General features: G+C 44.9%; 1 protein-coding gene across 12 annotated transcripts in view; it reads left to right on the top strand.

Annotated features, from left to right (window-relative positions):
• Window positions 1-11,489, top strand: part of PRKAG2 (protein kinase AMP-activated non-catalytic subunit gamma 2) — a 329,985-nt gene extending 318,496 nt beyond the window's left edge. For all 12 annotated transcript variants that reach the window (XM_024991252.2, XM_024991255.2, XM_024991251.2 and 9 more), the window contains 5 exons: window positions 765-930; window positions 1,411-1,448; window positions 2,872-3,018; window positions 6,043-6,136; window positions 10,321-11,489. In XM_024991252.2, coding sequence (XP_024847020.1) covers window positions 765-930; window positions 1,411-1,448; window positions 2,872-3,018; window positions 6,043-6,136; window positions 10,321-10,352 — 477 coding nt within the window. In that variant the 3' untranslated portion in view covers window positions 10,353-11,489. The remainder of the gene's footprint in view (window positions 1-764; window positions 931-1,410; window positions 1,449-2,871; window positions 3,019-6,042; window positions 6,137-10,320) is intronic.
• Window positions 11,490-25,595: the final 14,106 nt, after the last annotated feature.

Here is a 25,595-nt window from a genome sequence, read left to right as displayed (position 1 = left end):
AAAGGTGGATTTTTGAAACCATAGAACCTTGTTTTATTTTAGTCAAACGTGACCCTAGACTTCTCTCTTCTGACTTCTCCCTCCTCCTCTAAAACAGCCCGTGAAAAGAAAAGTTAACTTTTAAATGTTCTTCTAATTCTGTTCGGTTGGCTTGTTCTTGTTCCTCATAGACAAAAATTGGAGTCCTCCAAAGGAGAATTCGGGATGTTAGAAGTGGGATGGGGTGAGAACTGGCTTAGCCGCTCAGCTAGCCACCATCCAACACTTCGGGTTTGGAAGCATGTGGCTTCTTAGTAACTGTTACTTAAAGATGACAGCAGAACCACGAATTTAACAGGAATACTTTTAAAAGATTCTTGGTGGCTGATGGGCCTTAATATCAAAACAGGGCTGTGGTTCCCTTCTGTCCACTTTCCCAGTGAATGAAGAGAAGGAGAAAATGTTAGTGCTCTGCAGCGTTTTACTAAGTACTTAAATAGAAGCTTAGACATACAATCTGGTTTGAACAAAAGACACAGTCCTTATATGTAACATTTTCATATTAATTTACTAAATACTTAAATAGAAGCTTAGATACACAGGCTGGTTTGAACAAAAGACACAGTCCTTATATGTAATATTTCCATATTAATTCAGATTTCCGGATAGATTTGTAGAAAAGACTAACTTTAATTTGTTGCACATAGTTTTCATCAAGTGTGGACATGTGAACATTAACAAGGAGTGTCTCGGCTCCAGAGCATCTGTGTTATCTTCCTGTCTAGATGTCTGATATGCCAAAGCCTGCCTTCATGAAGCAGAACCTGGACGCACTTGGAATCGGGACCTACCATAACATCGCCTTCATACACCCGGACACTCCCATCATTAAAGCCTTGAACGTTTTCGTGGAAAGACGAGTGTCTGCCCTGCCCGTGGTGGACGAGTCAGGTCTGTGTGCCAAGCCATACCTGTTATCTCCTTAGGGTGGAGTGTGTGTTAGCCGCTCAGTTGTGTCTGACTCTTTGTGACCCCATGGACTGTAGCCCGCCGGGCCCCTCCATCCATGAGGTTCTCCAGGCAAGAATACTGGAGTGAGTTGCCATTCCCTGCTCCAGGGGATCTTCCTGACCCACATATCGAACCTGGGTCTCCTGCATTGCAGGCACTAGGGAAGCCCCACTTAGGGTAAAAGTATTGTTAAATGACCTGGCGTATCAGATAAGTGGGGAGAAGGAAAACTTAGACCAGGGAGCACTCAGGGTAATAAGAATCATGTTTTCCATGAAGATATGATTTCATATCTGTTTTTAAACAGACAAGTTTATTTTGTTTAGCAGTATTTAATTCCCAGTGATTATCTAGTTAAGATTGATATTAAATGCTATTTCTTGTTTTACGACTTTTTCTAACGTATATTTTTATTTTTAGGAAAAGTTGTAGATATTTATTCCAAATTTGATGTAATTGTAAGTATTTTTAATTTTGTTAAACCTGTCATCTAGAATGCCTGTGAAGCATATTCATTACTCTGTTTTTGTGATTTTTCCTAACTTAATAATTCCTGGCTTATTTGAGGATGAGGATCCTATCAGAGAATTCCACAGACTCCCCCATAATAACTGTACTTTTATTGGTATTTTATTCATGGATTTAGCAGTGAATAACATACTATCAGCATCTTATAATTCTTTGTTTTTTCAGATCAGCCATGCCTTACCCGTTACTATAGCGTGTGTGTGTATTAAGTGGCCGTGTTTCTGTGTGAGAGACAGTGATTCATTCTGCGAACAGGCGTGGGCCTGGTACACACGTGGGTCCCTGGGCGCACGTAGCCCACTACTTGCTGATTGGCAACCGCTGTTCTAAAGAGGACAGGAAACCGATTACATACGTTGTATAGAGATCTTCCTTAATCCCTGGTTTAAATGTACCAGATTGATTTTGGTGCTACATCCTTCCACGTGTGCTTCTCTCCCCACCTCACTCATTTAAATGCATTTCCTTAGAGTTTTACATTAATTCTAAGAAAGGGAACTGAAACTCTGATAGCCCCAAACATGCACATCTTTTTTTTTTTTTGCCACAATATTGACTGCAGCATTTAAGTATTATTTTGTAGCTGTCTCAAACCCTTATGTTTCATCCTATTCCGTTTAACATAATAGACACCGTAAAACAGGCTTACTGGAATCTGGTTGGGTGGGACCCCTATAAGTTTAATGAGAGCCTTGAGACCCATTCACATCTATAGGACTTCCTCCACGAGTACTTGGTCCTGACGGCTCCCCACCCCCAAGCCTTCCGAGCAGAAACCTTCTTCCCCAGCCCTGGGGACTTCTCACCCTTGGCAAATGTTAGTCCACCTCTCAAAAGACTTTATACATCAGGGAACAACCCTGTAGAGTAAGAGAGAGAGGGATAAATTAGAGTTTGGGATTAACAGATACAAATTACTATATAAAATAGATGAAGAAGATCCTACTGTAGAGCACAGGGAACTATATTCAAGATCTGGTAATAACCTAAATGAAAAAATACATATATATGACTGATTCACTTTGCTGTATACCAGAGAGTAACAGTACCTTGTAAATCAACTATATTTCAATTAAAAAAAAAAAAAAACCCTATTGGGTAAGAATGGGGAATCTTCCATAGGTCACGCAGTCAGAATTTAACACAATTGCTTCATAATAAAGGTATACCTTACAAGCTTTACTGTTGATAAGATGATGAAATAACCGTACTCACGGCATGTGTTAAGCCAGTACCATGGTACTAAATTAAGATAAACATTAATGTTTTTAAAAAATCAGGTTGCTTTGAACTTACTTTGGTCATTAATGTGAATGGAAACAAAGGATATAATTCACTGCTACTTGATTGCAGAACCTTGCTGCTGAAAAAACGTACAACAACCTAGACATCACGGTGACCCAGGCCCTACAGCACCGGTCGCAGTATTTCGAGGGTGTAGTGAAGTGCAGTAAGCTGGAGATCCTGGAGACCATCGTGGACAGAATCGTGAGAGCGGAGGTGAGGCGGCTGTGCACGCACGTCCCTCCCACCTCCCTCCTTCCTTCCCTCCACCAGCACTAACTAGGAAGCAGGGCCCCAGGAATTCCGAGGCACAGGAGCAGCCCCTGAGGCAGCCTTCCAGTCCAGCCGTGTGGCAGTCTCCTGCTGTAGAGCGTATCATGTGTCTTGGCACTTAGTAGGTCATCTGTGATGTCTTGGCACATAGTAGGTCATCTGTGAATGGCCACTGAATTAAATTTATAAGGCCTGATGTCATAGGCGAATCAAATAAATGGGTAGGCTACTTTCATGGTTTTAAAACTTAAGAAAACAGAAGTCCCAAGAGCTTTAAGTTTCCTTAGGGTGCTAGTGAATTTAAAGCTATAGATGTAATTAATGTTGTTTTAACAAAGTAAGTCAATAAAACTGTGTTCTGATCTTTTACTAAGTTAGAGTAATTGTCTTCCCATCAGCGTGTCTTTTCCTGATTTAAACCGTAAATGGTCAGTCCATCTCCTGACCCTCAGCCTCATGTCCCCTTTTATTTTACTTCCTGTAAGGTTTTTTTAATATACTTTACATAACACTCTAAATAAAAGATGTGCAGGCTCACCCCCATAGTGTATCGAATGCATTAAACCCATCCTCAGATAATTTCTTTCCTTTCTTGTTACGGATAGGAGATTACCCTCTTTATCAATCTTTAGGACTGAAGCATCGATGCGCCTGTGTTCCTCCTAATCCCTAACTGGGCAAAAGCCATTCATAAGTCTGCTCTGATTTTTATTTAAATGCAAGGATGCAGTCCAAAAAGAAAAGTGCCTGAGCATTTTTAGGCTCACGGCGGGTGACCTTAGCCTGCTTTCTGAATCTTACCTGTAAAGTGGTATGGAGGCTGGAGCCCCTGCTCAGGAGCCAGTGGTGCCCAGGTCCACCGGCCCTGCCTGTGTGGAGAACCCCACTGCCCTGTCCTCGGGGCTGACGCCCAGCTGCAACCACCAGGCTTTTACCCTGTTTCCCTAGCCTTAACATGAAGGCTTTCATTTTTCTACTTGAACTTAATACCCATTACTAGTTTTCCAAAGGGCTTTAAGTGGCTTAGGAATACATCTAAGCTTTCTGTTGTTCTTTTTATGTGTCTTTTGAAGATCATAAGAAATTCCTCTATAAGGACAATGGACCACATCCATCTGATGGACTCCTTTATAATGATTAAGGATCATGTTAAAGGAGGATGCTATTGATATGGAAAAACAATATATTGCCAAGAGGAAAAGCCAATATAAAGTGTAATCCTTTGTGTGAACATAACGCACACACGCATAGAAAAGAGTCTAGAAAGACTTGCACCCCAGTATTGACACAGCTGTTTCTGGGGACGTGAGGACGTGGGGAATGCCAGCACTCCTGCGTGTTCCCACACCCCTGTTTAGGCGTGTGTTACTGTCACATGAAAGAAGAAAGTGATTGGCTTGTCCTGGAAGTTCATCGGGTGAGCAACACAAATTTTACTGTAATATGAAATAGGTCATTGAGGAAAATAAAGACGTAATTTAAGTTTTCTCAAGTTTCCCATCTTGACTCTTTTCCTCATTAACTATTTTCCACCAAAACATGTTGAAGCTGAAAACTGGGGACAAAGACCAGTTTTTAGCTTCAACATATTTTTGTTAGGAGAAGGGTATACATCAGCACTGTGTGTATCAGCCATGATTTGGCTTGTTTATATGACAAATATCACACTAGCTTTTAGAAAAGGAACATCTGTATGTTTAGACTCATCAACAAATAAAATACTTTTGGTGCAACTAATTCTAAGTTAAATGGTTTCCTCTTGACCTTTAGTATTTAGTAGTTCAAAAGAGAGTCATTTATCATTATTAAATATTAACAACCGTGTCTACTATAGAACATAAAGCATTCTCTGACCCTAGCTGTCAAGCATCAGTTTATGATCACAGTTAATAGATAACTGTATTATATCACAGGGTGATTGAAGAATCTAAATTGTTCTAGAGGAGCTTTTAAAATAAATGTACGATTAGCATGATTAAGATGACAGAGTAATTTCCTTTTTAACCTAAAAAAAAAGCAAGCTATGATGTCAGAAGAGTCTCCAACACAGTATCATTCAAGACAGACTTTGAAAAGGATTCCCCTCCTCCCTCCCATCTCTTCCCTGTGCGCCCCACCCCCGATTCTGCACCAGCCAGGGTTTCCATGGTCAGGATGGGGAAGAGAATCTCCAAGCTGACCACCAGCATGTGTTTGCTTCAGGCCTGAGTCCTAACGCTCATACATCAGAGAAGCTCTATGCTCTCTCTCTCTTTCCTGAGGACACCTTGTTACAGTAATACCTCAAATATTGTCCACTTATAAAAGCCTTTCAAGTAGAAAACAGGACATGAATGTAATTCATTTCACTGTGTTATAGTTGATTATCCTCTGTTATTCTTAATATATGAACTTCATAGAGAAAAGAGAAAAAATAAGCATAGTGACCTTTTAGTTTTGCTGTTTATTTGGACTTCTCTGCCATGTAAAACAGTTATCTGATAGTTATTAGAAACCAAAGTACAACGGTAAAAAATCTAAAACCGTTCAAGAGATTATAGCTACAAGAAATAGCTACTATTACACTTCCTGTTTTGAGTTGTATCTTTCATATATTAATATTTTGAAAATAGAAAACTAAGCCAGACATAGCCAGCCAATGTTTCTTGTGTGCATGGGGCTAAGTTGCTGCAGTCATGTCCGACTCTTTGCAATGCTTTGGACTGTAGCCCTCCAGGCTCCTCTGTCCGTGGGAGTTCTTCAGGCAAGAATACTGGAGTGGGTTGCCATGCCCTCCTGCAGGAGATCTTCCTGACCCAGGGATCACACCCAGGTCTCCTGCATTGCAGGCAGATTCTTTACCATCTGAGCCTCTGGTTGTTGTTACTCACTGTATAGTACATGAAAGATTTTCTTTCTAAGGTTCATTTTAAAACTTGACTTTACTTCAGCTTTCACGTGTGGGGCCTCCCCTTCTCTCGTTTGCAGGTCCATCGGCTGGTGGTCGTCAATGAAGCCGATAGTATCGTGGGAATTATTTCCCTGTCCGATATTCTGCAGGCCCTGATACTCACCCCCGCAGGTATAAATGCTAGTGTCTGACCTTCACCGTAAGTACATGGCAGGGGGTGGGGTGAGCAGTAAGCCCTTCCCTAGCACCTGCCAGCCACAGCCTTCTCTACAGCACTTCATTTTCATTTTCGTTGTGGTTTTGAAGTTTCACTGTCCTACTTGAGAGAGAAAAGTTTATAGAAAGTATTCTGACTTAGGAGCATCCTATCAGTACCTAGAGTGCTTCAGTAATCAAGGTCTCATTGCCATGTTCATCATAACCTTTTCCTTTAAAAAGAGCTCCTCAGTTTCGCTTTGTTTTTAGGGCTGCTAACTGGAAATCAGGAAGGAAATTCTTTGGGATCTACCTATTAAAACCATCCTTGGGTTCAAGCCCTGGGTTGGGAAGATCCCCTGGAGAAAATGGCAACCCACTCTAGTATTCTTGCCTGGAGAATCCCATGGACAGAGGAGCCTGGCAGGCTACAGTCCATGGGGTCACAAATAATTGAACATGACTGACTAACACTTTCCCTTTCACCCTTCCAAAAGAACTTACTAGTAGTGAGTATATAAAACAAAGGAGCTGCACAAACTTTTGCATTAATAGCGTATTAATAGTTATTTATGTTAACTGCCAAATGACATTTGGTGACTGAACTCATTTTCTCCCAGATTCACTCTAAGCAAACCCTCAGGTCACAGTCAGGGAGCCTGGGGAGGGGGCTTTAGAAGAGAGAAGTCGGTGTTTCTGCCAGGCCACATGTTTACTAGATGGGTCCTAAAACCACCGCCCGCCGCCTCTACCCGCCTCGCCCATCTACTGTACTAAGCATTTACAGATAGCCCAGCCTCAGGCCTCACAGATCAAGGCCAAGACCTGAGAGTAAATGATGTGCCCTTTGAACTCTTAAGTTAAACATTAAAATTTGCATTTGCTTGGGTATTGATTTTCCTTTAGTTCAGAAATTAATCAGACTAGCTACGACTAGTTTTTACAGTTGGCCGGTGAGCTGAAGATACCCGCCCTAAAGGAACCCCCACCACCAGTGGGAAGCAGACCCCACTAAGCCAGGAGGGCGGGGGCGGGGGCGTGGCCCCGGGGAACAGGGGCTCACAGAGCTGGAGCAGCACCCGGCGGTGTTGGAGAAGTCCTGGGGCCCAGCCTACGTCTGCTGAGCCGAACCTCTCGAGATGGGGCTTGCCACAGTCATTTTAAAATCTCAGACATTAGAGAACTTCGTTTTAAAGACAAGTTTCAGTACAGCATTAGAGGTCAACCTTTGCACACACCACAAGCAATCAGCCACCACCATGCAACTGACTCCTCACCCACGTCAGCCCCCGTCCCCCTCCTTCTGGAAACCAGTCCTCTCTTCTCCATGTGTTTTTGTTGTTATTTCATTAGTTTTGGCTCAGGGTTTTGGGGTTTTTTTTAAGATTCCACATATGAATAAAATCATATGGTATTTATCTTTTCCTGTCTTATTCCATGCTGAAGTAAGTGAACGATCCATCCACGTTGTCAAAAATGGCAGGATTTCATTTTTTTTATGGCTCATGATAATCTCTATAGTCATGAAATGAGAAAAGGACTAAAAGAATGTGAGATTGTCCGTAGCATCACTTACAGTAACCTAAAACTGGGAATAACCCAGACATCTTTGAGCGCAAGAATGGACAGACTGCATTCTGTCCGTCGGTAGCATGGGTGGGTGGTGAACGCACAGTTGTATCTGACAATGGACGAACCGCATAGACAAACCATAAAGCGAGGGAGCAGGACCAGTGTGGAGAGGGTGGTTCCACCGGTGTACAGCTGGCCCTTGAACAATATGGGTCCACTCCCACGTGGAATTTTTTCAACAGTAGACTGCAGTCCCACACGGCCCGTGGCTGGTTGAACCCACAGAGGCGGAACCAAGGATGCAAGTGGAATCATGGGTACAGAGGCCAAGCTGTGTGCACTGCCCCGGCTCCACATGTTCACGGGTCAGCTCTACAGCCCCTCCATGCACGTTAGGGAAAGGACTCTTCCCCTCAGGCTCATCCCCACGGCCACGTCACTTGGCACCTTGAGAAAACCGGCTGGCCCTGGGCCAAGGCACACAGCTTGCCGAGCAGAGTCAGGCCAAACGTCAGCTCCCTTCTGTCCCCGAGGCCAAGATTCTTTGTGCATCACAAATTCACAGTAAGCAATTCTTTATCCTCTCTGTGCCTTGGCAAAACAAACCAGAAGAATGAGAATGTTCATCTGGGCGGGTTTAAATTTCCATCCAGATTGGATTTTTTCAGAAATTCTAAGTCACTGATGCAAGTCAGCGTTAATGAGAATGCAAGGAGGAAACCTGGGCCACAGCTGGATTTGAAATGTATGTTAACACAGAAATAGCATTATGACAGAGAAGGCAATGGCACCCCACTCCAGTACTCTTGCCTGGAAAATCCCATGGACAGAGGAGCCTGGTGGGCTGCCGTCTCTGGGGTTGCACAGAGTCGGACACGACTGAAGCAGCTTAGCAGCAGCAGCAGCATTATGAAAACAGGGATAGTCAAAGTAAGAGTTCTTTCTAGTACAGTTGGATGTAACACGGTTTATTTAAGGATGTGCCCTGTGCTCCCGGTATCTGGATTATCCATGAGCCTTGGGGGCAGAGCTCTCTTGGAATGGAGGGAGCACCTCCTTCAGACCAGACAGTGTGGTGGGAGCGTCAGACCAGAGGTCCCACCTGGGCCACCAAGCCCGCTCGCCACCCGCTCTCCCCTGGAGCTGTGAGAGTGGGCCAGCTCGCGGCTCCCCTGTGCAGCCTCCACCCCTTCTACAGAACAAGCAGCTGACACAGGCCTCCTGTCCCTGCAGAGATCCTTACCCTGACTGAAACCACACCACGAGGCCCCATGCCCAGATGAGCAAGGTAGATGTTTATTGGATAATGAGTAAGAGATGTTTTTGAAATCATCCACTATTATGAATAAAAGGGCAGTTGAGTTCAGTCGCTCAGTCATGTCCAACTCTTTGCGACCCCATGGACTGCAGCACCCCAGGCCTCCCTGTCCATCACTAACTCCCAGAGCTTGCTCAAACTCGTGTTCATCGAGTTGGTGATGCCATCCAACCATCTCATCCTCTGTCGTCCCCTTCTCCTCCTGCCTTCCATCTTTCCCAGCATCAAGGTCTTTTCCAATGAGACAGTTCTTCGCATCAGGTGGCCGAAGTATTCAATTTCAGCTTCAGCATCAGTCCTTCCAATGAACATTCAGGACTGATTTCCTTTAGGATGGACTAGTCGGATCTCCTTGCAGTCCAAGGGACTCTCAAGAGTCTTCTCCAACACCACAATTCAAAAGCATCAGTTCTTCAGCGCTCTGCTTTCTTTATGGTCCAACTGTCACATCCATACGTGACTAGTGGAAAACCCATAGCTTTGACTAGACAGACCTTTGTCGGCAAAATAAGGTCTCTCCTTTTACCAGTAGTTATTCTTTTCATTGGATAATGGACACAATTTCCCATTAAGGATACTGATTTGATAATTAACATTTTCTCTTGTTCAAAAAAGTTTCAGCTATAGTTCATTGTCCAGCTTATCTCAGATGTTTCAAGCGAACTTAAGTATCTGCGCACGCAACCAGTGAGTCAACAGCCCAATGGCAGTAGCTTCAGTCTTTTAACCCCTTATTTTTATAGATTGTTAATCTCTTTCAAAGTGAACTGTCTTCTAGCATCTAATGAAAAAACAGAGAAGCTGTTGTAATGGAAAAAAAAAAGCAACTCCCCCCCTCCTAACACATTTAGAAATATCCTGGCCAGATGAGAGTAGGTGTTAGGTCAGGTACTGTAAACATGTTACAACGCTTTTCTTTTTCACATTTTTTGTAAGTATATACAACGGAAGTACTTTGCACCTTCACTAAAACTTAAATATACATTTCTTTTAAAACTTTTTAGCAGCAAAACCCTCTTCTTTTCAAATTAAACCTTGCACAGTTAGAGTTACAATATGCAGTATAGAATAAAGGCATGCCGCAGCGATGCCGGGGGTGGAGGGCGGTGGAACCCGGACCCACCTGCTCATCGCCCACGACTCGTGAGGCTCTGCAGGTGAAGGCAGGAGCCACGGGGTGGAGAACCGCCTCTGTGCTCACCTAGGACCGGCGCAGCAGCAACATATTTTTACGTTTGCTTTGAAACTTCCATTTCCCATCTCCTGGCAGGTGCCAAACAGAAGCAAACGGAAGCTGAGTGACCCCCGTGAGCAGAGGAGCCCTTGCAGGAGAACTTGAACAAAGATGCTGGGTCACGCTTTGCCTCATGAACACGGACTGCGATGAACACAGCAAAAACGGCTGAGAACGTGTGGTATCAGGGTTTAGCGATGGGTTTTTTTTTCCCCAGTGATGTTGACACGAAGCATAAAAAGAGAAAGCTTGTATGTGTTTGAAGATTTCAAGCTTGCATTAAAAGACTGTTCTCAGACCATCGTCTGAAAGATTTCAAATGCTGTATGTCATTAAAGTGCACTGTGTCCTGCGTTTTTATTCTTTTTCATGTTAAAGAAGTCACTGGTATCTTAACAGGCGGCATGATGTAAGGCAAGTGTGGCCTATTAAGAACTAGAGCCTTACGTCGGAACAGCGGCCCGTCACCACCGCTGCCCGCGGCGGCCGGAGCGTGTCCCGGCGAGGCGGCACTGCTGGAGTGTGAACGCGCTGAACCTTTACCAGATCAGTTTGTTTTCATTCAATTTGTTGACTAGCTGTAATCTGAATATAAATAATTTACTTTATAAAATTTTAATGATGGTCTTACGTTTAAGTGTTCCGTTCTGAACCACAGTGTAAAACAAGGCTGACTTACAGCAGCTTTATTTATTTTTTACTTTCATGCAGTTTTTTTTACACATCTTTTTGGTGGGTAAACTTGACCATACCCATGAATAAACCATTGGTTGCTACTTTAAAAGGGCAGTTTTCTCATCATTTCAGTTCGGACCTGGAAAGGATAAGACTTCTCAGAGAGCCACTGTTGGGTTTTAAAAGCTGACGTTTCTAACAGCATGTGTGGGAACCTGCTCTGCAGGGCTGCAAACAAAGTGCCCGGAAGATGTCTATTTTTTTCCTTGTGTTTTGACATGAAAATCATGATGTCTGTATGACTGCTGATGCGATTGTTTTGTAAATTTTACTGTGGCATATGCAGTATTGTCATATGGTTGAGGAGAAACACAATGTTTCCTAGTGTAAGTGCTCTGAAAATGTTGACACTGTGTGTGCGTGTGCGTCTGTGTGTGTGTATACACACACACATGAGTATAGTTTGGTTTTTTGTTTTGGGGTTTTTTTTTTTCAGATTGAAAACTTAAAATAAATCTTACTATCTGCCATGTTGTTAAAGAAGTTCTTTAAAATACTTTGTATTTCAGCACACATTAATTAGAATCCTACATGCAATTTTCCACTTAGATCTTTCTCCCCAAATAAAGGAGAACATGCATTCTCCTTTCCTTTTTTACATCAACAGGAAATAAGACCTTAGTGATTTGATTCATAAACTTTACCTCTCTCCATTATTAAATAAAACATTTCATTTAAAATTTCCATGCATATTTTATCATGCTAGGGGTCCATTTTTTCATCTCCTAATAGGCCAACTATGAAAGAGATTTTGCCTGTTTTCCCCATAGAAACAGTAGTGTTTGTGATTTAGGCTAATGGTAAATCTTGGAGAACAATGAAATATCAGAGAAAGTTAAAAAAAATACCTGGTAATAAACCTGACCCAGGAGATGGGAGGCTTATATGCTAAGAACTATAAAACACTGATAAAGGAAATTGAAGATGATTCAAAAAAATGGAAATATATCCCATGCTCTTACACTGGAAGAATTGACATTGTTAAAATGGCCATGTTACCCAAAGCAGTCTATAGATTTAATGCAATCCCTATCAAGTTACTCATGACATTTTTTACTAGAACAAATTTTTTACTAGAACTAAAATAATAACTAAAATCTATATGGAAACATGAAAGACCCAGAATAGCCAAAGCAATACCAAGGAAAAACCAAAGCTAGAGGCATAACCCTCCTAGACTTCAGACGCTACTACAAAGCTACAGTAACCACAATAGTCTGGTATTGGCAAAAAAAAAAAGACATATAAATCAGTGGAAGAGAATAGAAAGTCCAGTAATAAATCCACACACACCCAGTCTTCAACAGAGGAGGCAAGAATACACAATGGAGGAAAGACAATCTCTTTAACAAGTGGTGCTGGGAACGCTGGACAGTTGCATGTAAATCAATGAAGTTCAAACACACCACACGATACACAAAAATAAAATGGCTTAACTACAAGACATGACACCATAAAACTAGAACACGGGCAAAGCATTCTCTGACATAAATAGTATCCATTTTTTTTTTTTTTAGGTCAGTCTCTCAAGATACAAGTAAAAGCAAAAATAAAGGGGACCTAATCCAACATACAAGCTTTTGCATAGCAAAGGAAACCATAAATGAAAAGCCTATGGACTGGGAGAAAATATTTGCCAACAATGTGATCAACAAAGGCCTAATTTCCAAAATATACAAACAGCTCATATAATTCAATAACAATCAAAAAATGGGCAGACAACCTAAGCAGACATTTCTCCAAAGAGGACGTACAGATGGCATGAAAAGATGCTAACCGTCACTAATTATTAGAGAAATGCAAATCAAAACTACGATGAGGTATTGCCTCACCCAAGTCAGAATGGCCATCATCCAAAAGTACAAAAAGTGCCCGAGGGTGTAGAGAAACAGGAACTCAGACTCAGTGGGAATGCAATTGGTGCAGGCACTATGGAGAACAGAATGGAGGATCGTTAACTAAAAATAGGGTGGCCATATGATCTTGCAATCCATCCTGGGCATATAGCCAGAGACTAATTAGAAAAGATGCACCTAACCCAGTGTTCATAGCAGCACCGTTTCAATAGCCAAGACACAGGAAGCGGCGTAAACATCCATCAACAGATGAATGGATAAAGAAGATGTGGTACAACAGAATATCACTCAGTCAAAAAAAAAAAAAAATGAAATTACGCCATTTGCAGCAGCATGGATGAACCTAGAGATTATCATAAATCAGACAGATGGACAAATAATATCACGATACCACTTATGTGTGAAATCTTAAAAAAAAGATATGAATGAACTTATTTACAAAACAAAAACAGACTCACAGACAGAAAATAAGTGCATTGGCCTAAAAAAAAAAGTGCATGGTTACCAAAAGGTAAGGGGGGTGTTGGAATTAGGAGTTTGGGATTAACAGATACACTACTATGTATAAAATAGATAAACAACAAGAACCTACTATATAGCACAGGGAACTATATTCAGTATCTTGTTACAACCTACAACGCAAAAAAACCTAAACAAAATATAGGGGTGTGTGTGTGTGTGTGTGTGTGTAACTGAATTACTTTGCTGTATACCTAAAACTAACATTATAAATTTATAAACTATACTTCAATTGGGGCTTCCCTAGTGGCTCAGATAGTAAAGCGTCTGCCCGAAATGCAGGAGACCCAGGTCGATCCCTGGGTCGGGAAGGTCCCCTGGAAAAGACAATGGCACCCCACTCCAGTACTCTTGCCTGGAAAATCCCATGGACAGAGGAGCCTCGTGGGCTACAGTCCATGGGGTTGCAAAGAGTCGACACAACTGAGCGACTTCACTTTCACTTTCTTTTCATACTTCAATTAAAAAAGGAAAATACTTGGAGAAAGGGAAAAAGCCACAAAGCTGCAAGAAAACAGCTTTGAAACTCTAAGTATGCATCCTCCGTCCAGCCTTGCTTGTGCAGCACACGCACACGTGCGCAGACGGCACACAGTGTGAAGGAGGCGTGCTCTGTGTCCTCTGCTTCAGAAGACGGCGTTCTGAACCATGTCTCTTCCCACGAGGCACACTCACGTCCTGCAGGTCTCTGACCCACCCCCGAGCGTACTTTTTTGTTTGAGGGTTTCGAGTTGTATGGTCAGGGCCAAGCGCATCAGGGTGTGGCGCCTAAGGAAGCAGCCCCGTCTAGTGGTCAGGCTACAGGTAACCAAGTTCCATCATCCTTCGGTTTCCATCTAAGTGGTGTTTGTTCCCAGCAAATGATCAAGACTGGGTTACAGTAAACATGTTTCTGGGTGCCCTTCTAGAAACGAGGAAAAGTGGCACTTGGAGGTCAGGTGAGATAAGGACTCTGAAGGGAAACGTCTAAACAATTTGAGAGATGGAGCTCACCTTGGAAACCCTTGTACCAAGAGGCTGACAGCACCTCCAGAGACTGGTATGAACAAAAGTGGCTAATGTGAAAGCAAGAGCATGTTGGAAACGCCCTGCCTGTTCCAGAAACGGAGGGCATCTGTTCTACTTTGTCTTCTCATCTCTAAGAAAAACTTACAGACGTGTTGAGCTGATAACATTTCTCACGACTGTCTTAGAGAGACATCTTTGCATGAACAGACAGTCCACTTAGACCACTGGTTCTCAATCCAGAGAGATTTCCATCCTAGAAGACATCTGGCAAAGTGCAGATGTTTTGGCTGTCACCACTGGGAGTAGAGAGAAGGGCTGCGTGTCACAAAACACACCTCACTGTACACGACAGCCCCCATGACAAAGAATATCTAGCCCAAGATGTCTGTAGTACTGAAGCTAAAAACTCTGCCCTAAAAAAAATCAGTATTTTCTTGGTATTTTGATTATATTTGTTACTTCCTAACTGAATCCACCTGTCTTTGGAAGAAAAACCCAGCAGGTAGCCTTTCTGGGAGAGGAGACAACCAAAATAATACACAGGTGAATTCCATGGGTCCACATGACCCTCATCACAATTTCCTTCCGAAGCATTTTCACCAAAAAAAGGGAATGTTGCTTGCATAATATCAAGCGCTCTAAAGGGAAAAGTGTTACCCATAGGGAAATGCTTGGAAAGTCAATTGTGCTCAGTTATCTTATTTTCATAAAGAAATGTAGAACAGGCTCCAAAATTGTTTTTCATGTAAAAAATTTTACATGTGAAAATGTTAAAAAAAAATTTTTTTTTTTTCACCTGTAAAGCTGACAGAATAAGTCCATGTGTGGAGCACACTTTAAAGCGACTTCACCTGAAATTCCATCTCGGTGTGAGTCACGCCATCTCACTTCTTGGACTAAACGCACTGCACAGAACAATCGCGCGCTCTCAAAGCAAACTGAGGTTCCGACCTGCAGGGAGAAAATCAGACACCCAGTCCTCTCTAGACATCTCTGTGCCGGAAGGGGGCCAACCCCCACACCTCACAGGTCAGGACCTAAAAACTCACTGAGACACCAGGCCTGACTCTTAATTCTGTGTCTCCCTCCCTGGAACACCTGCATCCCCGTCGCCAGGTTTCCTTGGTGACCAGAGCTCTAAGGATACCCGGTTCTGGCGCACTGAAGACAGAGGCCTGGGGTCAGGGTCATTCCTACCCGCCGAGGTCAGGACTCAAGCATCTTGCGCCTCCCGCTTCTCCCTGGACCTCAGGACACAGGACAGCAGAGAACCTGGGCCAGCGCTCCCGGGGCACCAGAACTCGTTGGCCACAGGCCGGGACAGGGAGGTGGGGGGCCTTTGCTCATTCCAGTGACCCACTCCTCCTGGGAGCACTTGAAAGAGAAATACATTCCACCATCCAGGGGCAAAGCCGCCCCCTCCCAGCTGGGGCCTGTTCCCTCCGCCTCCTCCTGGCTCCAGGGCCCGGGGTCCAACACCCGAGGAGGCCTCGGTCAACCGCATCCATGCACGAGGCTCTGGCCACCCTCTCAGCTCGCTGCCTACCTCCAGGCTGTCCGATTCTTGGGCTCGGTGGCTGGGGGCGGGGGATACAGGGCCTCCCTGCGGGGAGCGGCGTCCCGCCTCCATCACCGCCTGGACTCCCCCAACCACACCCCGACCCCTGCGTGCAGACACGCTGGAAACCTCTCGCCTCCCGTCCCATCCCTCGAAGACATCATACAATGGCAGCGTTCCTGACAGCTTCCGGGCGCAGTCAGGTCCATAAACTGGAAAAGGTGACCCTTCCGACATTCATCCGTCACAGTAATCACGCTGCCATCTTCACCCAAACCTCTGATCACCTCATTTCACTGCTCAGAAACCATCAGTCCCCTAACCCCACCCCCCACAGCCTGCGGGATCCAGCTGGGCCTCCTCGGTGGGGATGGGGCCCCACCCACACCTGTCCACCTGGAAACAGTCAGCTCTCTCCAGGTGCTCACCAAACGCTGCCTCCTCCGTGAAGCCTCCCAGGACTCTCCACACCCACGAACAGCCACCTCCTGCCTCCCTTGACTCAGGATACGCTGAGCGCTCCGCGTCTAAGTTTCTGCAGTGTCCTGCCTCCTTTCCAGAAAGCAAGGAGCAGACTTGGGCCCACCGGAGGTCCACAGGCTGCTATAAAAACCCCTCAGGGCTCCTAGCCCGGTTCCCCCTCTGCAGAATCACTGAGAGGGATAAATACATGTGTACACAGGGCTAGAAGGAAGGGCGCTCCCAAAAGCTCAAGGACTATGTAAAGTCAGATTCAGATGCTATCGTGGTCGCCTGGGTCCCTGGGAAGGCAACAATTCCCTATTTGTCTCTCCGATCGCTTATCCTGGTTAGTCACTGGCACCTGGGAGGTGCTTCCTGAATGTTCCTCCAACGTTTGATGAATGGTTGGTAAAGGCCAGTACTCCACTAGGATCATGGGCTGGCTCACAGGAGCTCTTCCCTCTAAACTGCGGTTTCCTTGGTAAAGTTAGAGAGATACCATAGAAGATGGAGTGCCATCCACACACTCAGAGGCAGCCTTCTCCTCTGCCTTGACGGTGAAAGTCGCTCAGTCGTGTCCGACCTGGGTCTCCTGCATTGCAGGTGGATTCTTTACCAGCTGATCCACCAAGGAAGCCCCTCCTCTCCCTTAAGCTGCAGCATTTGAGAGCTGACATGGGCTTCCCTGGTAGCTCAGATGGTAAAGCGTCTGCCTGCAATACAGGAGACCTGGGTTTGATCCCTGAGTCGGGAAGGATCCCCTGGAGAAGGCAATGGCAACCTACTCCAGGACTCTTGCCTGGAAAATTCCATGGATGGAGGAGCCTGGTAGGTTATAGTCCATAGGATCGCAAAGAGTCGGACATGACTGAGCAACTTCACATGGAGAAGGAAATGGCAACCCACTCCAGTATTCTTGCCTGGAGAATCCCATGTACAGAGGAGCCTGGCGGGCCACAGTCCCTGAGGTCGCAAGGAGTCGGACACGATTTAGTGACTAAACCACCACCACCACTGTGGGGGTTCCAGAAGAAGCTGTGGAAGGAAGGATCCCGAGGATAAGGGCCTTCCTCCCTTTCCATCACAAAGGGCACTTCCTTATCAGAGGGGTGGGTGCGGGTGCTCCTGGACCCCCAGACAGCACCCAAGGTCAGAGGAGAGAGCTGCCCTCCTGGGACGGGGTACCAGAGGGCACATCGGTCAGGGGCAGGGAACACAATGGACCCAAGTGAAGGAGAATGAGGAACGGACACCAACACACGCTCAGAGAGGAAAGTGGGACTGTCCTCAGGAGCTGGGAGTGGATGGAACAGACCAGAAGGAGGTGAGTTTAGGGCCAGCCCCTCTCCCCTCCAGAGAAGCTGCAGAGGATCCTGTGTGCTCGCTCCTGACCCTCTGACAAACCGGGAGAAGCCACTTGGTGGTATTTTGAGAATTCGAGGCACCATCTTTCTTTGCCCCTTTTCTTTTCGGCCAGCTTAGTTTCCAGAAACCCAAAGGCACTATTTAAGGAACAGCGCTAGATGAGTCCCAGTCGGAAGTGTGGAGTGGAAGGAGGGACAGGGCAGCAGAGCAGTTTGCAGGTGGGAAGCCAGCCTGGAAAGAGGGCCACGTCATCCCTGGTACTTTGCAGAACCACGGTGAAGAGGAGAGGATCGACGGAGCTGCAGTATTAATTCATTTACTTGGCAACAGCTGTGCTGGGCGCAGAGCACTTGCCTGGGCCACATGTGTGACCAGCATCCTTCTGGTGCACTCCATCCACTCCCAGCTCCCCAGGACAGTCTCGTTTTCCTGTCTGAGCGCATGCTGGTGTGTTTCCTCATTCTCCCTCACTAGGGTCCATTGTGTTCCCTGCTCCTGACCCGCTGTGCCCTCCAGTACCCCGTCCCATGAGGGCAACAAATCCCTTGGGCCCTCCTGGGGGGCAGGGGGTGGTGAAGGAGAGCAGCACTGGGGGAGGGGGGAGTAGTCTTAGGGTTCTGGTTCCAGCTGCTTTCTCTCCCTGGAACCCCCACCCCAGATTCCAGCTCAGCGGATTCCCTCATAGCTTCAGTCTTGCTGACATCTCACCCTCTTTGGCGAGGCCTGTTTTGATCACGTTCTGTTAATAATTATGACGAATACAAATAATAACGCAAAGCACATCAGCGGGAGGAGAGCCAGCAAGGAGCTAACGTGTTTCTCCTATGAGCATAGTCCCCACACACCATCGGGAGCTGGTCTGCATCAGCACAGAAAAGTTCACGGGCCCAAGTTCATACGGCTTCAGATTCGAGGATGTTGAGGTTGGATAACGGTCCTGTCTAGTTCCAAAGCCCATGCCCTGAAACCCGGTTCTCAGTGGCTGTTGTGGGGGGAACTACATCCCCCAGGAGGGTCTGCAGAAGTCCTCACCCTCAGGTCCTGCAAATAGGAGCTCCCTGGGAAGCAGTCTTTGGAGATGTCACCAAGCGGAACAGGGCGGGCCCTAATCCTAACCTATGGCTGGTGACGTCATGAGACAAGGAGAGTCACACAGAGACAGACACGCCGACAGGCCGGGACAGGTGACAGCAGACTGATGCCTGCGACAGACCGAGGTGCTTAGTTATGTGTTTGAAATGTTCCATACTAGTTGTTCTTAAAACTTTACAAAATGTTTTACAAAATTAAAGTTATCTTTCCTTTTAAAGTAGTTTTATCTTAACCTAAGGCAATGGCACCCCACTCCAGTACTCTTGCCTGGAAAATCCCATGGACGGAGGAGCCTGGTAGGCTTCAGTCCATGGGGTCGCTGAGGGTCGGACACGACTGAGCGACTTCACTTTCACTTTTCACTTTCATGCATTGGAGAAGGAAATGGCAACCCACTCCAGTGTTCTTGCCTGGAGAATCCCAGGGATGGAGGAGCCTGGTGGGCTGCCGTCTATGGGGTCGCACAGAGTGGGACACGACTGAAGCGACTTAGCAGTAGTAGCAGCAGCAGACATATTAAAATTAAAGTAAGTGATAGGAGATATATAGCTGAGAATTAAAAAAGCAGACAAAGCAGACACTTGCGATTTTTCAGTGACACAGATTCATTCGACTTCCGGGTACTTTGACATGCCTTCATTAGAAGCAGACCACTCATGCTACTTCCTGTTATTGGTACATTCAAAGTTGTCACTCAAAAGTAACCATGTTATTGATTCCAGACAACTTAACACAACGTGATGAGTAATTTAGGTTTGTTCATTATACGCGTGCACTTGAAAGTTCTATTTATTATGCTATAAATTCGTTGATCCCAATGCTCTTTTTTGAAATAGTTTTTAAGAAGCAGAAACACTTTTTAAAAGAGAACAGAACGTACTTTCCTCTATTATTTGCAAATTGTCTTGGAGAAGAATGCTCCCACCTCTGTAAAACAGAAATGAAGGTGTAAGAACGTGGGAGCACGCCTTGCAGGGAAGTGAAATGACGGGAAATGGCCGCCCTGCCCCACCCCCAAGCTCATCAGCCGCCTCCAACCCTCCTGATGCTCCCTGATCATTTTCAGGTCGGGGGTCACTGACAGGGGAAGCAACCCTCCTCTTCCCCTAGCCCCGTGCTAGGGCCCTGTTAGCCCCCCAGGGGGGACTAGCCCACAGCCTCGCAGCCCCCGTGGTCTGATCCTCCTGACTCCCTGCCCTCCTGGTCCAGCCTAGATCCCACCCAGACACCACCAACCTGATGCCCCTGTCCTCCTGAAAGATCCCAGCCCTGGATGGCCACACGCACTGCCTTGGCTGGCCTCACCCATCACTTCTTCATTTGCTTAGATTTCCATCCCTTGTCATTAATTCAGCTCCCAAACTCTCAGCAAGAACGACTTGTCTCTTTGCACGGAGTTCAGAAACATGCCATAACCCATCTGTTTCCTTGTCCTTAGGGACAGCTCTCCTCGGCTGGCCATCCTCCTGCTCAAACTGGACCAGTGACTTTTCTAGGCCCACTGTCCGGCCAGACGCTGGTCCGTTGTATTAGTTCTTCACCAAACCAACATCTTCCTTTGATGGTAATATTTTTAATTTTTGCTTTGTATATTTTTAACTCCAGCTCTTTATTTTTCCTTCCTTCTGATTTCCTTGAGTTTACTGTGTTCTTCTTATTCTAAGTTCTTATCCTAAACTCATTAATATTCAGCCTTTTTTGCTGTTCTAATGTAAGCATTTAAGGTTAAAAATTTCCCTTTTATGGCCTCCCATAAGCCTTGATTTTAGCTTTTTTTGTAGCACTTTTATTATCATTCAGTTTGAATATTTCCTAATTTCCTTTTTTATTTCTTTCTGACCCATGACTTACATAGAAGTCTTTCCCTGTTTCCCAAATGTGTGGGGTTCTCTCTGCTTTTGTTGCTGACTTCCAGCTTAACTGCACTGTGAGCAAAGCATATGGCCAATGAGAGAAATTCTTGAACATCTGTTGACTTGTTTCATGACACAAGACATGTCTTCATAAATGGCTTGAATGTATTTCTTTTCATTTGTTGAGAGCGATGTCTGATAGATGGGCATTATACAAATTTGTTAATTCTGCTCCTCAAATCTTTCCTCTCAAAAAAAAAAACTTTCCTCTTCTGATTTTTAAAAACTATTTTACCTATCAACTACCGAAATGTATTAAAATATCCTATATGATTTCTTTCTCTTCTTGTAGTTTGTCAAGTTTTGGTTAATATATTTTGCATGAATAAAATGTTATTGCTTATATAAGTTTGGAATCATGATATGTTTCTAGGGATTTAAACCTTTTATAATTATTTAGAGACTCTCCATTCACAGTAATGGTTTTGCTTTAAAACCTAATTTTTTTTTTAATCAATACAGCTTCACAAGTTTTCATTTGGTCAGTGTTTGATATATCCTTTGCAACATTTGCTTTCAATTTTGTATATGTTCTAGATGCTTCTCTTGCAATCATCACGTGGATAGATTTTTTCAAAATCCTTTCTGTCAATATTTGTCTTCAGAACATTTTATATCCATTTGTTGTAATTACTGATATATTTATATTTGGCTTTATTTTATGTTTTCTATTAGCATGGCCTTATTTTATGTGTCTTTTTTCCCTATTTTTTTTTTCCTCATTCCACTCCATCTCTTATCCCATTTTCTCCTTCTACTATTTGGAATTTTTGCATATTTCAGCACTATCTCAAATAGATAGGGACTTTTTAAGACATCTACTTATCACACGATTATCTCAACCGAACATAATTAACAAAATCCCTTACTATCACATAATACCCTCTGTTCTCAAACATTCCCAAAGCAACATACATTTAGTGTGTTCAAATCAAGATGTAAACAAGATCCATATGTTGGAGTTGGCTAATTTCTCTCTCCGCTTTTTTAATCTGTGTGTGCGTGTTCAGTCGCTTCAGTCGTGTCCAACTCTTTGAGATGCTATGGACTGTAGCCCACCAGGCTCCTCTGTCCATGGGATTCTCCAGGCAAGAATACTGGAGTGGGTTGCCATGCCCTCCTCCAGGGGATCCTCTTGACCCAGGAATCGCACCTGTGTCTCCTGCATTGCAGGAGGATTCTTTACCCACTTGAGCCGCCTGGGAAGCCAGTTTCAATCTGTAAGCGTTTCTCTACCACCTCCCTTTTTCCAGGTCACTTGGTTGTTGAAGGAATCGGGAGGCTTATCCCACAGATCTCTGCACACTCTGGATTGCTGATGCTTCACTGGGCATCACTTAGTATGTTCCTCTAACCTGACTTGGTGCTTCTTCAGACTCAGGTTTAATTTTTTAGCAAACACATTTCATAGATGGGACTTGTACTTTCTACTGCAAGACAATCAGACATGGTGTGTTTCCTGACATGATGCAATTCAGCATACAGTCAGAAAGCAAACACCACTCAGAAATAATAGTGTCAAAAAGCCTCAGAAATATTACACGGATGCTCCAGTCTGGCATAAATACAAAAAATTCACATTCCAGAATTTGTAGTCTTATTTTAGACCATCCATTTTTATCTTCCATTTATTTGAAAGTAATTAGTATCATAGTAATGGGGCTTCCCTGGTGGCTCAGTGGTGAAGAATCCACCTTCCAATGCAGGAGACATGGGTTTGATCCCTGATGGGGGAAGACCCCACATGCTGTGGAGCAACTAAGCCTGTGAGCCACAACTACCAAGCCTGTGCTCTAGAGCCAGGAAGCCACACTACTGAGTCCACGTGCCTCAGCTGCTGAAGCCTGCGCGCTCTAGTGCCCGTGCTCCAAAATAAGAGAAGCCGCTGCAAACACGCACCACAATCAGAGTCGGCCCTGCTCACCACTAGGGGAAAGCCCATACAGCAACGAAGACCCAGTGCAGCCACAACATCAATAAATAAAATTATTTTTAAATAAAGAATCATATTTAAAAAGAAATGTTTCTTTTGTGAGATAGGATAAAAATGTTCCTATGTTTTCTGTGAAAGAGAAACATATGACCACATAATGCTAAGACTTATCAGTCTGTCTTACCAAAGGTCCACCTAGTCAAAGCTATGGTTTTTCCAGTAGTCATGTATGGATGTGAGAGTTGGACCATAGAGAAAGCTGAGCACCAAAAAACGGATGCTTTTGAACTATGGTGTTGGAGAAGACTCTTGAGAGTCCCTTGGACTGCAGGGAGATCCAACTAGTCCATCCTAAAGGAGACCAGTCCTGAATATTCATTGGAAGGACTGATGCTGAAGCTGAAACTCCAATACGTTGGCTACCTGATGCAAAGAACCGACTCATTGGAAAAGACCCTGATGCTGGGAAAGATTGAAGGCAGGAGGAGAAGGGGACGACAGAGGATGAGATGGTTGGATGGCATCACTGAGTCGATGGACGTGAGTTTGAGCAAGCTCTGGGAGTCGGTGATGGACAGGGAGGCCTGGCGTGCTGCAGCCCATGGGGTCGCAAAGAGTTGCAAAGAGTTGCAACTGAGCAAGTGAACTGAACTCATCAGTCCAGCAGCTAGCATAAACTTCTACTTTTTGCTCTTTGGAGGTAGGAAAATTTAAACATTTTAAAAGATGACATAAAAATGATTAAAATACACATATTTTATATTAATTTGGTAAAATGGGTTTTAAGTGCCATTTTGAACAATGCACACTATTAAAGAAATATCAAGTTTTGCCCTTGAATTTTATCCAATGTATGTTGAAAATTTGGGTGGCTTAAGAAATTTTTTTCAGCTATATTGAATAGAATAAGCTTACCTATCATACCGCTTTGGCTATTTGCAGTTCTTTTCTTTCCAGTTAATGAGACAGCTGAGAGATGAGTATTGACAGCAGTTGAAAAGAATTCTGTTCTGATAAACTGTTTTTCAAAGCTGGTTTTTACATCTATTCTTTCCAATCAATGCTCTCTTTGCTTTGCTCTCATGAAACTCTCCCTCAAAATGGATCTATATTGACAACCACCCAGGGACAGAAGGAAATAAATGAAAGTTGTGATTCTCTCCACCCCTTTCTACTCTATTCCTGAATATCTCAACTAGGGCCGAAACACCTCCCTTCAGACCCCAGGCTTCAACCTTAACTTAAATGTGTCTAAGAAGGAAGAAGATAGGAAACCCTAGGGGCTTGTGCTGTTTCCATTAATCACTCAAGGAGTTCTTCCCTTTATCTGGCGGCCTATGGATCTATCCAGTGATGGTGAGTAATCCTGACTGCCTCCACTATTTACCCAATTTACAAAAATTACTTAACGGGGAAGGGAAATCACGGTGAAAAAAAAAAAAAAACTGCAAAGCTAAAATTACAAAATGACAATTGTCATAATTTGCTGAATGAAACTCTACTTACACAATCTGAAACTTGAAAAGTCACAGGTTAACCATAATTTCTAAGATAAACCTTCCACTTTTCCAGAATTTATGTACCCCCGCCCCCTGATATTTTTCAAGACCGCATTCCCTGATATTTTTCAGGGACTAAAAAGACATATTTTTCAAGAGCCGGCCCCTCCGCCTCTCCCTCTGTATTATGATTGAATACTGACAACAGGCAACTCTGTTCCAAGTTCACTCAAGGACACGAGAGCTGCTCCTGAGAACCAGTCAGTTAGGAAGCAAAGGACTTGCCTTGCGTCCTGGGCTCCTCAGAAAAGCTCCAGGCAGGCTGATCACCTTGGTGACAGGTTCTACAGACAGGTGAGATGGAGGGAGACCTCCACCCTGCACAGCCAGCTCTGGGAGACAGCGCCGCTCCCCTCTGACTGAGCGGGACCCTGGGGGGCCTTCCCGGGACAGGCCGCCCCCATCCCCTCTGCCGGAATGCCTCTCTGAAGGACTGGCCTAACACTTGATGCACATCGCCTAAGTTGTTCCACAGCTGTGAAAACCCCACCAAATGAAGACGTTAACTACTTGAGGACCAGGAGCACCCGGCTCCCAGGTCTGTGGAGCCCAGGGACTGATCCTGTTAACGCTTGTGACACCACCCTGTGTGACCTCCCCATCAGCCAGTCAGAGGCTTGTGCACAAGCTGATCCCAGGCTCTAAGACCCTCCTTCCTCACCCAGCTTTTATTTATTTTTAAAAATTATTTAGTTGGCTGCATCAGGCCTTAGTTGCAGCGTGCAAGACCTTCTGTAGCTGCAGCCTGCAGAAATGCAGCCTGCGAACTGTTCCTTGTGGCATGTGAGATCTAGTTCCCTGACCAGGGATCGAACCTGAGCTCCCTACATCAGGAGTTTTAGTCCTAACCACTGGACCACCAGGGAAGTCCCTCACTTGGCTTTTTAAAAAAATGCTTTGCTGAAAGCTTTCAGGGAGCTTTGGGCTTTTTAGAGCTCATGAGCCACCCGTCTTCTTGCCTGGCCCTACAGTAAACCTCTCTCTACTCCAGCCAGCAATGCTCTGGTGTGTTTGTTCTCACACCCCGACTCGGGTTCCGCTGCCCCCCAAGTTGCACCCTTTCTACCTGCGGCACCCCTCTCTGCTGCGTGGTCTTCAGCAGCTTATGGCTCCTGTTTCCCTGTGTCTTTTGGCTTCTACCCTGCTTCCAACTTGACGCATCTTACGTGCAAGCCCCGAGCAGCTGGGACCGCTGAGCCAATCGCTCAGTACAGCTCACTCTTCGAGCCGGGCTCTGAGCAGGCCACCCTTGGCTCACGTGCTTGTCCTGACCCAGCCACTGCCAGACCAAAACCACCCCATCACAGACCA

The sequence above is a fragment of the Bos taurus genome, chromosome 4 (genome assembly GCF_002263795.3).
Source record: "Bos taurus isolate L1 Dominette 01449 registration number 42190680 breed Hereford chromosome 4, ARS-UCD2.0, whole genome shotgun sequence".
Classification (NCBI taxonomy): Eukaryota; Metazoa; Chordata; class Mammalia; order Artiodactyla; family Bovidae; genus Bos; species Bos taurus.
This window is presented reverse-complemented; position numbering and strand designations above follow the sequence as displayed.